General features: G+C 44.1%; 1 protein-coding gene across 4 annotated transcripts in view; it reads right to left on the minus strand.

Moving 5' to 3' along the window:
• iqsec1b (IQ motif and Sec7 domain ArfGEF 1b) overlaps positions 1-13,024 on the minus strand; it is a 202,102-nt gene that overhangs the window by 5,451 nt on the left and 183,627 nt on the right. For all 4 annotated transcript variants that reach the window (XM_083971934.1, XM_083971933.1, XM_083971935.1 and 1 more), the window contains 11 exons: positions 10,085-11,346; positions 9,289-9,450; positions 6,977-7,099; positions 5,950-6,116; positions 5,352-5,491; positions 4,704-4,733; positions 4,447-4,572; positions 4,250-4,349; positions 3,439-3,600; positions 3,154-3,330; positions 1,703-1,752 (listed from right to left, as the gene is read on the minus strand). In XM_083971934.1, coding sequence (XP_083828060.1) covers positions 1,703-1,752; positions 3,154-3,330; positions 3,439-3,600; positions 4,250-4,349; positions 4,447-4,572; positions 4,704-4,733; positions 5,352-5,491; positions 5,950-6,116; positions 6,977-7,099; positions 9,289-9,450; positions 10,085-11,346 — 2,499 coding nt within the window. The remainder of the gene's footprint in view (positions 1-1,702; positions 1,753-3,153; positions 3,331-3,438; positions 3,601-4,249; positions 4,350-4,446; positions 4,573-4,703; positions 4,734-5,351; positions 5,492-5,949; positions 6,117-6,976; positions 7,100-9,288; positions 9,451-10,084; positions 11,347-13,024) is intronic.

Below are 13,024 nucleotides of genomic sequence, written 5' to 3' on the forward strand. Positions count from 1 at the left end.
ATGGCTTGTCTTGTGTTGTGTAAAACAGTCTCCATTTCCTCTGTTTGTCTGTCCACGCTAACATCTCACGCTCCACACACAGCGGCTTGCTGAGCCTGTGAGAGCTGGTGGTATCTGCTCTGTCATGAACAAACAGATTCCAAGTCTTCAGGCTCTCTCTCTCTCTCTGTCTCTCTCTTCTCCTCCTGATACTGTGGTGAAACCCTGTCACTATTATATCTGGTTTCCATGGTTACAGTATCCTATTTAATATTCATGTGCCCCCAGTTTGGAGACAAAAGTGTGATGCTACAGACTGTGTACAGTACAGTACGGTGTACGTTATCATTTTGAGCTGACAGGTTTAGGTTCATTGTAAGTGCACTGCTGACTTCATTGATGTGCATTGATGTTTTTAAATCTCTGCTCAGTGAGAAAAAAACAAAAAAACAATTAAATATTAAGTATTTTCTTGAGGAAACAAGAGACTGTAACTCAGAACATAAAACAGTCAAAACCAAGGTTTATGTTAAAGAAATGAAGCAGCTATTTCACAGCCATGCATCACATGCACATCCTTTTTGCAGTCTATGATGTGTGCGTGTGTTTTGTTTCATCTTTTGAAAACACTGACTAAATTGAATCGGTCTCAGATTGTTTTGTGGTAGGTGTATAACTTCTTTAGTGACCCCAATACCAATACTACTCTAATGAGAGTAGAATCCATCCATACATATTACAGTACCTGTTCATCTTCAGGTGAGTTTCCATAGCACTAGCAGTACGCTAACATTGCAGTAGTGTTAGCATTCAGAGTGAGAAGGTGAGAGCTAAAACGTTTTAAATAAGAAACCAAAACAACATGGAGCACATCTGTTTGTTCATATTGTTCTTCATATTTACTGAATACTGATCTCTCAACCAGCCTCTAAGCCAAACGACACAGGGACCAGGGCCGAGTTCTTCCTACTGTATCTGCCTAAACTAATTCAGTCTGACATGTTCGCCAGCTAACAGGTAGGATTTGTAGTGCCTCTCTCTTGGCCGTTTTGTGATACAACAACATTGTTAAAGTCTAAGTTAAAACAACATTACAAAAAAAAAAGTACGGCAAGGCTGATAATTGATAATAAACAGTTTTTGTGTGGTCACATTTAAACTTAAAGACAGAAAAAATGTAGAGATCTGTCAGATTATCAGCAACTGACTTTTGCTAACACACTTAGCTGCATACAAAAGGCCCTGGCCCTCATCTGGCTTAGATTCTTTCAGTGCAAGTGGGACAAGGTCAGGGGTCAATGAAGAGAAGCAGTGCAAGTCGGTCACTTCAAACTGCGAGCATGCAGGAGCTGGAGCTGCGGCACAGCCAGGTTAACTTTGAGCAAACACACACACACACAGTTCTGAGAATGGACAAAAATATAACCCAGTAAACAAGAGAAGGTGACTCAGGGGTGAGGGTTTAACGTCAGCACAGAGCAGCCCTTGTATGAGTCGAGACTGTTATTAGTCATGCCATGCTGTACGTGAAGGGTTAGCCACAGCAGATCGGTCCCGGTCAGCCCAGCGCATGCACAGTGTCCAAGGTGCTCACAACAAAAACACCAAAGCAGAAAAGAAAACTCAACAGTACAAACAAACAAACAATACAGAGACTAGTGTGTTGAGCGTGAGCGACATTAAAATCAGGAGGACAGCTCCACATCAGTTGCATCCTACTTACTTCCATATTGCTGTCTAGTGATCCTGCACTGCTGCGTCTCCCACGCTTGCCTGCCCAGAACATGTAACATGACAGATTAGACACGCCTGGTAAACACGTGAAGGTTCACACATCCTTTTGTCTGGTGTGTGCAGTGAGGGCACTAGCACTCTAAGGAGACGAAGATGGCACACGACTAACTAGCAGCGGACTGTCAGTGCGGCGGAGGGAGGTGAGTAAGGAGGACTAAGGAAAAAGGGAAGAAGCGAGTCACTGCTACAACTCCACGACAAGCTCAGCCTCTGGGAAACTAATTTCTTTAGGTGTCTACACGGCGGCTTCAGCCACAGCTGGCAGGACACCGTCCCATTAGTAAGAGACTTGCAATCTCGCTCCCTTTGCTCCTCCGGTCCACATGTCGACGTGTCCTTGATCAAGACACTGAACCCCCAGATCGTGCCTAATGGCTGTAAGTCTTTATATGAATGGGTGAATCTGGAAATCCTGAACGTCGGTCCTGACTGAGTCACACTGGATCCTATATTTCCCATAAAGTAAATTATAATCAGATTTGATTTGACTAGCAATGAGCACATCTTTCTAACTCCACTCATCCAGCTTCTAATGGAGGACTTTCTGATATGACTCTAATCACATCACTACGACATCAACAGGGTCGTTTTCTTCGTCTTGAAGGAGCTAAATCCACGGACACAGAGGAAGCAGGCCGAGCAGCAGCGATCCCCATGACGAGTAAACTCAATGTCAACTGCAAACCATGTCAATGTAATCTCAGAGACACTGTGTAATTCCTAAAACAGCTGTGAAAGAAAACACAGGCCCAATATTATATACAATACAGACTGCGCTCTGTAAAAGCCGCCTCTAAATGCGTCGATCAAAAACAAACACTTCATTTTATCGCGATGTTGCTTCACTTCACTTGTCTAAACACAGTGTTGAGGTCACTGAGTCTCTGTGTGTGTGTGTGTGTGTGTGTGTGTGTGTGTGCGCAGTGAAGGCAACTCCCTACGCCCCGTCTGAATCAACTGCACAACATTAATTCCTCTTACCACTAAGACGCTCAAATTGATTGCAGTGACCTACATAGCTCTGTCTCCTCCCCTGCTGGTGACACGGGATTATTAGTTGATAGCCTCTAGTAAATCACACCTTGGGTCCATTCGCAAACACACCCGTCTCTATCTCCCCCTCGGTTCACCTGCGTCGTCGCGGCACAGGGCGGTTGCCGTGGCAACCACCCAAATGAAACCTGTTATGGGAACACGACCTATTCCAAGTCTCCAGGACGATTAACACCCCCCCCCCACAAAAAAAAGATGTTGGTAGTGTCATGCCAGCATTCAGCTCAGGTGTACATTGTACACTGTACTTCGTCTAGCACAAGGATGAGACATTACGTTATGTGTTACCATGGCAACACCCTCCTCTTTTCTCTTTTTTTTTTTTACCTGCATCAGAGAGGTCACGTAGGGAGCTGCTGAGGGCGCTCCTCTTTAAACCTTCACCAATGGCGTAGCTGTCGTCAAGGCTCGCTCGGCTCAGGTTGCCGTTTCCTGTTTCCTTCTTCAGCCCAGAACTCTGCGACATGCTGGGTCGCACCACCCCCTTCTGCTTCTCGAGCTCGGCTGTGAGGGGGACACACACACACGCACAGTTGAGCTAGACATCCTCACATGGTGTATATGATATGGTATTAAATGAAGGCAGATATTATCCACAGTTTTGCTGCTCACACTCTATCCGATACTTCTCCATCTCTTGGACTTCAGCGATTGATTCTCGCAGATCGTCAGTGAACTTTTTGCGGTCCTGAGGATTTGGTGCATTAAAGTTGATGAGGACTTTGATGTCAGCTCCAGGGATGGCTGAGGTCAGGCGGACTCCATTAGGGTAATCTAAAGAATAATGATATCAACACTTTAACCCCTGTACATAGAAAATAAACAGACCAATAGGGAGTCAATGGCAATAAGAGCTTTTCAAATGAAACAGAAACCAAACTCATGTCACAACAAGGGTGTAAAGAAGCTTCCATGAAAAGCTTGTATTGTTATTTCCTGAAACCGGTGTATGTTTGTGTGACCGCAGTGTGCTGCCAGACACAACTGGAAACGCTGGTAGGGTTTGTGTATTCACGTAGAATTCCTCTAGGGGTCGACAGAAGTCACGCACTACAGCTTTAATGTAGAGCTTGCGTGGATGTGGAATTAATCTTACAACTGTGGACATAATTAATATGTCAGATAATTTATTGTAAATGAATTGCAACAATGAGCAACAAGGCTGCAGCAGCACCAACAACTAGTGCTGTTGGTTCAGAGTTGGTTCATCTGAATGCATGTTTGTTTTCTGGACTCGAGCTGCATCTCATCTCAGAGGCAGAAAGACCTTTTCTGACCTTTTTGAATAATATATTAGATATATTAGATTCAATCTAAATTAAACTGAAACTGAGCATTACAACCAAACTGAAATTGAAACAACCAATAAATATCACAACAAAAACTAATGAAAAGTCTAAATGAACATCGCTGTGGCACTTACATTGATTTTCAAAGAGCAGCACTTGCATGCCATAAAGTGAGAAGGACTGCCGGAAGCTGTACGTCACTGAGTTCTTCTTCTTCTGGAAAATTTTGGTAACCTATAAAAAGAATAAAAAAAAAAAAAGTGTACTAAATGAATAATGTCAACAAGTCTCAACAAGTCTTTGTAATGGGCCATCATGCTGTTTGTCATACCACAAGCAGGTCATTAAAGAGGAAGATCTCCCTTTGGTGCAGGCCCAGCTTTTGTGGTTTGTTGGGGTCGGGCACTTCAAAAAGTCTGCAGTAACACACCAACCTCCGGTGGGGCAGCGATAGTACCTACACACACACACACACCATCATTGGTTAAAATCCACAATCGTTACATCGGTTTTAGGAAGCCGCTGGGTATTTTACAAATATTTCCACTCAACCCTAAGTTGTAGACGGCATGAAGAAGCGGTACTTACGCAGCCCAGGCCGTGGTGTAAAGAGCCGATCTATAAAGTGAGCAGACATGCAAGAGTCATTTTACAGGGATCAGTGAACGCGTATGGGAGCTTTTAAAATCCTGATATATCAAAGAAACGCCAATCCGCCTAATGTTCAACATGAAATACCAGCTACATTTGAAATCTGTCCTTTTAAAATGTTGCGTCTCCAGTGTGTGTCAACCTTAATGATCGTGATAACGTCAAGCTTCCTCGCACTTCTGCTGATTTGTGTCACTATGATGGAGGCAGTTTGATGAAGAGGTCATCCAATTCTATTTGAACACCTTCATGATTGTTGTTAATCTTATTTATGAATACAGCGCTTCTCTTGGCTGACACTCAGGGCAGAAGACATATTACAGTCATTCAGCATGAAGGTCTCTCGCTCTGAAGAATTGATGCGTCGCACAATGAAAAAAGCGGCCTCAGATAAAGAATGCACTTTAATTTCTTTTCCTCTTCAGAGGATGTTGGCTGTGGGTAAGCCAGCTCTCACTGCGACAGCTTAGAGGTACAGTGGGTAATTTGGTTGTGTGCTCCTGCTAGATTCAGGTCTTGAAGAGAGGGCAAGATAAAAGCAGTCACACTCTACATGAAGGAGCCCAAGGGCAAACATGAGCTTACCGGCTTTTTTCCAACAATGAGTTTTTCCACTTTTTGAACCTGGGACACATGGTCTTCATTAGTCTTGAGCTCCCGCTTGCGAATCCGCTCATATATCCCTACCAGCATCTCTCGGGGGATGTCCTCCCCATCATCTACTCCTGAGGATGAGAGAGAGAGAGAGAGAGAGAAAAAAAAGAGAGAAGGATTAATGATTAACTGAGATTTATGAGAGTTGATGAACCCCTGAATTTACTTACACACTGCTGTGCTGCACATATTTCTCACAGTGCCGACAGAAACGTCCTTCAGAACTTGCTGAGGATGACTACTTCCCCTCCACTCAATACTGTACTTTAATTACTGACACTCCAATAGGCAGAGAAATGAGTTAGCCATGCCACAAAGCCCCTCTTAATACCCTCAAAATCTGTTGAGGGGAAACTAAAAAGTGCTTGGACTCCACAAAGCATACTTGACCATGACTTATGGAAGAAAAAAAAAAAAAAACTTTGGCTATAAATATTAATCAAGGGGAAATGCATGAACAAAACATTTATCCTCGACACCACACAGCCTCAGGAGAATATTGGTTTCATGGCAACAGAAAAAAAAGTACCTCGAAGGTTCTTCACAAAGTCCTCCAGCTTCATCTTCCTCTCAGGCTTGACGTTGGGGCTGTACATGTCGGTGTTGAGGAGGATGATGGCAAAAGCCAGGATGAAGATGGTGTCTGGGTTCCTGAACTGTCGCACCACACCGGGGTTGCAGATGCAGTAGCGTTGGCTGTGAGGAGAGAGTCAGACACAGAAAGTGAAACTGAAGGTTTTCTCCCCTCCAGGGCTGGAAGAAGAAGCAGTAAACTTCCTGTTCAGTGATTGGTTCCACTTGTGGCCAGTAGTATCGATGCTGAGATTGATATTGAAGCTCTCCGCTATCTGCGCCGTGGTCATATTTAGTTATAAAGAATCCTTCATAGCCTCAGGTCAAAAGAACAATGAGCCAGTGCTGGTGATTGAAGACTGTCGATAGAGCCTGCAGCCATCAGACAGGCCATTAAACAACCTTCTCCATGAAAGAGAGCTCGTGATCTTATCCGCGCTGGGCCGCAGACGAGCGCCCAGATGATCAGTTATCATTATCTCTCCTCTGTAACACTGACTGTGGTGTTTACTGAGGCCACAGCGTCCTTGCTCGGTGATGACTGAAGCGGATTCTCTGTGGATGTGAGATCGCCTTTCTACCTGAGGTTTGCAGCAAATAAATGACGAATAATAAAACAGAAACATCTCCTGACCCCGAGGGAGGTTTTCCACAACGTTATTTTCTTTAAAACATTTTGACTAATGATGTGGTAGAACAAAGTCAGGATTTAAAATAGTTTTGCACTGCTCCATTGATCTCTGCCTGAGAGCGTTTCAGTACGACAGTGACTTCTTACTGTCTCCTCTGTTTTGGAGGATAATGCTGTTTTGAGTCCAGTTTGTGCCATGCATTAATCATACAAATAAACCATATCTGCAGAAACATCGCTGTATTTCTCTTCCATGTGGCCGTGGTTTGAAGCAGCCATCACTGATTCTGAGTTGGTCTGAGAGATGAAGCCGTGTCACGTGTCGCGGCCCATGGCCCGTAGTGTTTCTTACCTGTAGGCCTCGATCAGCCGTTCAACCTTCTGTGCTTCTCCCTGGACTCTGATGTGAGCCTGGAATTTCCTGAGCGCTTCGTCCAGCTCCATACTGGAGAAGTCCATTTCATCCACCACACAGCTGTTGACAGACACAGTCAGTGGTGATAAGACCATCAGTTTGGATAGGGACATATAGAGCACTGTGTCTCAGTGTATACATACAGTATAATGAATAAAAAATACTCCTAAAGTCTGTGAAAAATGAACCTGTCTTTCTATGGTAAACATGAAAGCCATTTGCTAATGATTTTTATAATAATCCAACTAAATCAAAGGATTAAAAATGCACCAATTGACCTAATTATATAGTAACAAGCTGCTGGAAGGTTTCCCATAAAGATACTGTATGTCATACAGTATAATGTCTCTTTATCAAGAATGATGTTCCCTCAAACTGTTTGCTACCTTTAAAGGGATACTTTAATATCACACATGGATTCTCTGAATATTTGATGATTGGTAGTTGATGGTTAATAAAATATTTAAACAACATACAACAATATATCAACATAAATGACAGGTTTTAGGACAGATATGTATTTATGGTATAATGTTTTGCTGCAGTCTGGTTTTAAATACATAAACACATATTTTTATCAATGAGACATAATTATGCCAATATACGTATATGAATTTCCAATTTCTAATTGGTTCCCTAAATTTACATGCATGTCCATACACAGGATTTTATTTTACTTCATATGTGCAAATATTTCATATTTGGAAATTGAAAATATGCACATATTTCACATTAGCACAAAGGGTGCATTCACATTTCTAAATATTCAACATAAATGTGTTCCTTTACTAACATGAGAAATATCTTATTCACTCTCCTGCTCAGTTTGTGACAGCTTAGCTCGCCTGCAAAGCTTCAGTGAGTCTAATGTTTTTACCTACAAGATTTAAAATTCATGATGTGGACACATTAGATTTTCACAAAGTCGGAGGAAGTAAAAGTCTGTCCTGTTTACTTTCTGGGTTGGAAAGATTTTTGGCCACTTGCAGAGCTCCACAACAACTAAAAAGTATACAAACATGTTTTATTCATGATCACCTTATAAAGTTGTTGTGGCTAACGAGGTATCTAACAGGTGCTTATCTAATCCAGTAGACGGGGAGCGACATTAGCAATTCATTTGGAGCGGTGTTTATGGTAATGGTAATATATATGGTAATATATGTATGGTATAATAATCACTCTCCTTTTAGCTCTGTTTTGGTGTCCATCGGCCCCAGAGGGAAATATCTGCCATTGTTTTTATTGACTAGACACTAACTTTATCTGGCTGCTGTTTGGTGCTGGGCAGGAGGTGTGCACTGAATATTTAAGAAGCTGGAAACAAGGCTGATGGGAGTGGTGAGGCCGGCTGAACCAAACAGCACAGCGTCAGGCCTTTAAACCAAAACAGTTTGCTCAAAGACACTAAAGAAACTCCACAGTAAGAGAAGAGGGGAACTGTAGAAACAGGTAATTGATTGAAGGTTTATTTGATCTATCATACATAATATGCACTGATTTGTACAGCTTTAATGCAGGACTACTTAGCTGAATAATAAGTAAATCACACTTTAAGTTAAATAAAGGAGCGAAGCACTTATTTTTGTGAGGATTGTGGCCTGGCTCTCCAGAGCTCCGTTACCTCACATGCCAGGATTTATAGACGTTTTCTCAAGGAGGCCTTTAGATATGCCTGTCTAACAGTCACTGATGGACCTTTATCCTCCGCTGAATCTCAATGGGCTCTGATAGAGCTGCTGTGCTTTTAAGTGTGCCTCAGATAAGTCTGTCCAGGCTAAAGCATGAAATTGAGGCGCAATTTGAATAATGCAAAGAGTCACTACTGGAAAATACAAGATCTTGATGACTTCCCTTTATAACTTAGAGGAGTGAGAAATATACTGTAAATGGAATATGTATGTTTATCTGAGCATCACAGCAATTTCCTGAGCGGATTCTATTTCTGTTTATTTCCTGGATCTAACTTGAGTCATTATGTTGTACTTAGAAACTCCAAAGACTTTTTGAATGATATGAGATTGCAAACTGGCAACCCTATTTGCAACTAAATGATGATTTATAGTTATGCTCCTAGGGGGCAGATAAACAGATGTGCACTGGTATACAGTAGGTAGGGCAATAAATCAAAAGCCTGTTTTTGGTGAATCTGGGTGTTTTCAGGGTGATCCATCTGCACCTCCATATGACCCATCAGCACATACAAACACGTCAAAGAGGATGCAAACACGGGGGCACTCGATACTCACTCGAGGACATCTCTGTTGAACTGTTTCTGTCTGTTACCCAGGAACTCGCCAATCATTTGCCTACTCAAGCCCTTCCTCTGGAGCAGGAAGTGGGCCACACCCACTGGAGTGTCTGGAACAAAGTTTCGCTCAATCAGATACTGGATGCCTTTTTCTGGTTTCCTGGAGGCACAGGAGAGGTTACAGAAAGAGAGAGGGAGAGAGAAAGAGAAAGAGAGAGGGAGAGAGAGAGACAAAAAGGGAAAGAGTGAGGACACAGTCAAAATCTGCGATTATCCCACTGCACTTCTGCCCCGGGCCAAATGTGTGTCAGATGAGGGACAGGATTTAAAGAGGCAGGGAGGGAGGGAGGTGGTGGGATGAAATGAGGCTCAGAGTGGGGAGGAGGGAGCTACTTTTCTCTCTGGTGTTGATCACAAATGATTAAAAGAAACTTAATGGCCGACTCTGAAAGAAACCAAATCCACAATCATCTATGATTAAACATAATCACACAGGCTCAGATGAAGATGAAGTGGGGCAGAATGAGTCCCAGGCTCATTTGCACCTTAAGTAGAACAGGCTGATAAGTTCTGTTTCAATCCACATCGCAGCGTATTTATCATACAGAAGAGTTTCATGTTGGGTTCTTCAACCAAAAAATATTCTCTAAGCAATAAGTAATGGGCTGGATCTAATTTACATAACCTCTTCCATCCCTCATTGGGTACGTGATATGTGATTGTGCAACGCAGAGGCTAAAAAGTGCAAGCGATGCATCACGTTGTGTCTAGTTTGTGTAGTGGACCGCACGTACTTGTTGAAGAGGTTCAGGCCGATGCGGTAGTGCCTCTTGCGGATGATGTCGTTGCTGAAAGCAGGCGAGTCCCAGCTGTTGCGAGTCTCTTTGTGGTACGTCTGCTTGCTGAGCGTCTGCTCCCTCAGGCTGTCTCTGGACGACGACTCGGAGCTGCAGTTGATGGTGTCGTTGGAGTTGGATGTGCTGTTGATGCTGTCGTTGTCGCCGTCGGAGAAGTCCGACTCCGACTTGCTCTGTCGGTTCGCGGTGCCGTTGATGGCCAGGTGGGCCTCCAGCTGCCGCGGCCGATGGCGGGGAGCGTCGTCCTCTCTGGAGGGCCCGCGGGGCGGCAGGCCGTGGCTGATGTGTTTGGGGCTGCTCTGCTGGTTGCCGAGGCCCCGTTCGTAGGCGCTCTGTCTCTTCAGAGAGCTGCGGTCGGAACGGTCGCTGAGCTCCACCGAGCTGTCGCTGGGGGGCTCGATGGTCAGCAAGGGTAGGTGGTCCACCCGCAAGCGCTGCTCTTGGCACTCCAAAGAAGGCGTGCTGCGGCAGCTGGTGTCCGTGTCCCCCTTCTCGTCCTTCTGAGCCAGAGACCAATAGTCCTGGGAGGAGGTGAGGGAGCGCTGGCGCAGGTCCGACTCCGTGCTGGAGGGTCTGTCCACGGACTGAGACAGAGGCAGCGGCGGTGACAGCTCCTCCTCGTCAATGTAAAGGGTCACGTCGCTGTAAGACGCCGTCATCTCGTCCAGTTTGCGGTGCTCCGAGGCGCCGTGGGAGGGTTTCACCTGACAGCTGACCTCCCTGTCCATGTCCTGGTGGCCTCTCCCCGTGTCCGAGTGGCCGTCGTCACCGTGCAGACTGCGGCAGTTCAGAGCGTCGTCTATGGACTCGGCCAAAGATTTGACCTGCCTGGAGAAGGCGTCCTCTAGTTCCGTGATGGCGTCCGTGAAGTCGCTTTGCGTCGTCGGGGTCTTGGCCTGCACGCCCATTTCCCCACCGTGCTCTGACTGCACCAGGGCGCCGATTTTGGTGCCGTCGTCTGTTAGCGACACCTGCTTTCCCTCGAAGTAGGAGCTGTGGACTTTTTCAGGTCCTTCAAAGGAAAACTGCATTCTCATATTGGATAGGACGATCCGTCTGGACATACGGTTCTCAGACATAGAGCTTCTAAGACGCTCAAAGTTCTTGTTCATCTGATACTGGCGGAAGGCTGTCTGGATGGTGCGGGCTGCATGCCGGGTTATGAAACGCCCACCATATTTGCGCTCTAGCATCTCCACCTGCAGGGACAGAAGGAAAGTTAGTGTCAATAGATCCCTCTGAGAAACAACTGGAACAGTCTCAACAGTCTGTTTACTGCCTTCGTATGTGTGAAATGTGAAATATATGTTGTAAGAGCCGTTTCGGCTTTTAGTTCGGTGTTTTTTGTGTTTATTTTTGTTTATATTAGTAAACTTACGCTGATACAGGAAGTGACGTAACGCACTACAGGCAAGAAGGGGGAGATTTGAACAATTGGCAATCAGCGCCAGGTGTTGCTGATCGAAGCACACAACTTTTTGACCGTGCTGTGTCATGGCCTAAAATAGATCCTGTTGTTTTACTAATAAGTAATTTTTGTTTAGTTTAACGTTTAGAAATAAATACCTTTTTGTTTATCAGTGGACATTAACGCCATTGTACCAACAGCGTCATTACATTGATCAGCAACCGTGACTTTCTTTTTATTTGGGTTTGTGAAGAGGAAGGTCACTACATGTGAAACAATGGTCCTTATCAGGAGTTGAATCATGGATATTTGTCACGGCGATGGCTCAGCTGTCGTCATGCGTCACGGCTCTTTGGTTATGTCATGTGTGATGTGAATGGCCACATCACAGACTTGGCAAAAAACACTGCCAACACGGCCTCACCCTCGCTGCATCACACTGCCTCTCTGATCTGTAGAAACTCAGTGTGAGTCCTTCATCTATAACCTGCTGGAGCTCCTATGTCACCAAACCACCACAGAGCCACATTAATGAGAGCTCAGCCAAGCCTGTCTAAATACAAGATTATTTTATCAGACAGGTTATATAATGTGTGCTGTTGGCTCAACAGTGGTTCCATTAAATTAATTTCAGCTGGAGTACAATGGTTTCCCACAGCAACCTGTTTTTAGAGAGAGACTTCATTCACAGGAATCTCTCAGATCACACCTGCAGCACAACACACTTGACTGGTTTCATCAATATCTGTATATTCCAAGCAATTACACTTCACCAAAATAGGTGGCTTCTAGCAGAGAGCTGGAGCTCGTCCTGTCAGTGCGGCAGGATCAAGAGGGAACAATATTTTTTTTTGCAGGTTGTTGTTTTTTTTGTGCATGAGTATGAAATTAAAAAAACAAACAAACGTCAGTCTGGAAATGCCAACTTTCACTTTGCTACTAAAGCAAGACTATTACTCTGGGAACATTGACTGCACAGAATGAAAAATAATGCTGCCGTTACTGTCACAGTTTCAGAAACTCAAGACAAGTGGAGGTGGCATTTAAAAAAGAAATGTAGGACTTATTAGACTCAGAAAGACCCCCAGGGAAGATGGATAATGTTCGACTGTGATGAGAACCCAGTTTGACTGATAAACTGTTAATGGCCTAAATAATGATGGAGAATTGCTCTTGAAAGAACCCCCAAAAACAGGATTTATAGGACAGATATGATTATAGCTGGCCACTGTGGTGCTGTTAGACATTAATTAACCAAGAAAAGACTTAATAAAAAAAATGGATTAAAATATAAACTGATTAATAATGAGTGTTACAGTGCAAAATACATTTTATTAGAGGAAGGGAGACTATTACCACGCTAAGGAATCAGTCAGGGGTATAAACTAAAATGACTTGGAAACAGATCATTACCCTGAAGTTAAATGCCTATGATTAGTGTGCAGGGCTGTATAATGTCGGCTCACTCT

This window comes from Trachurus trachurus (assembly GCF_905171665.1).
Source record: "Trachurus trachurus genome assembly, chromosome: 5".
NCBI classification, from domain to species: domain Eukaryota; kingdom Metazoa; phylum Chordata; class Actinopteri; order Carangiformes; family Carangidae; genus Trachurus; species Trachurus trachurus.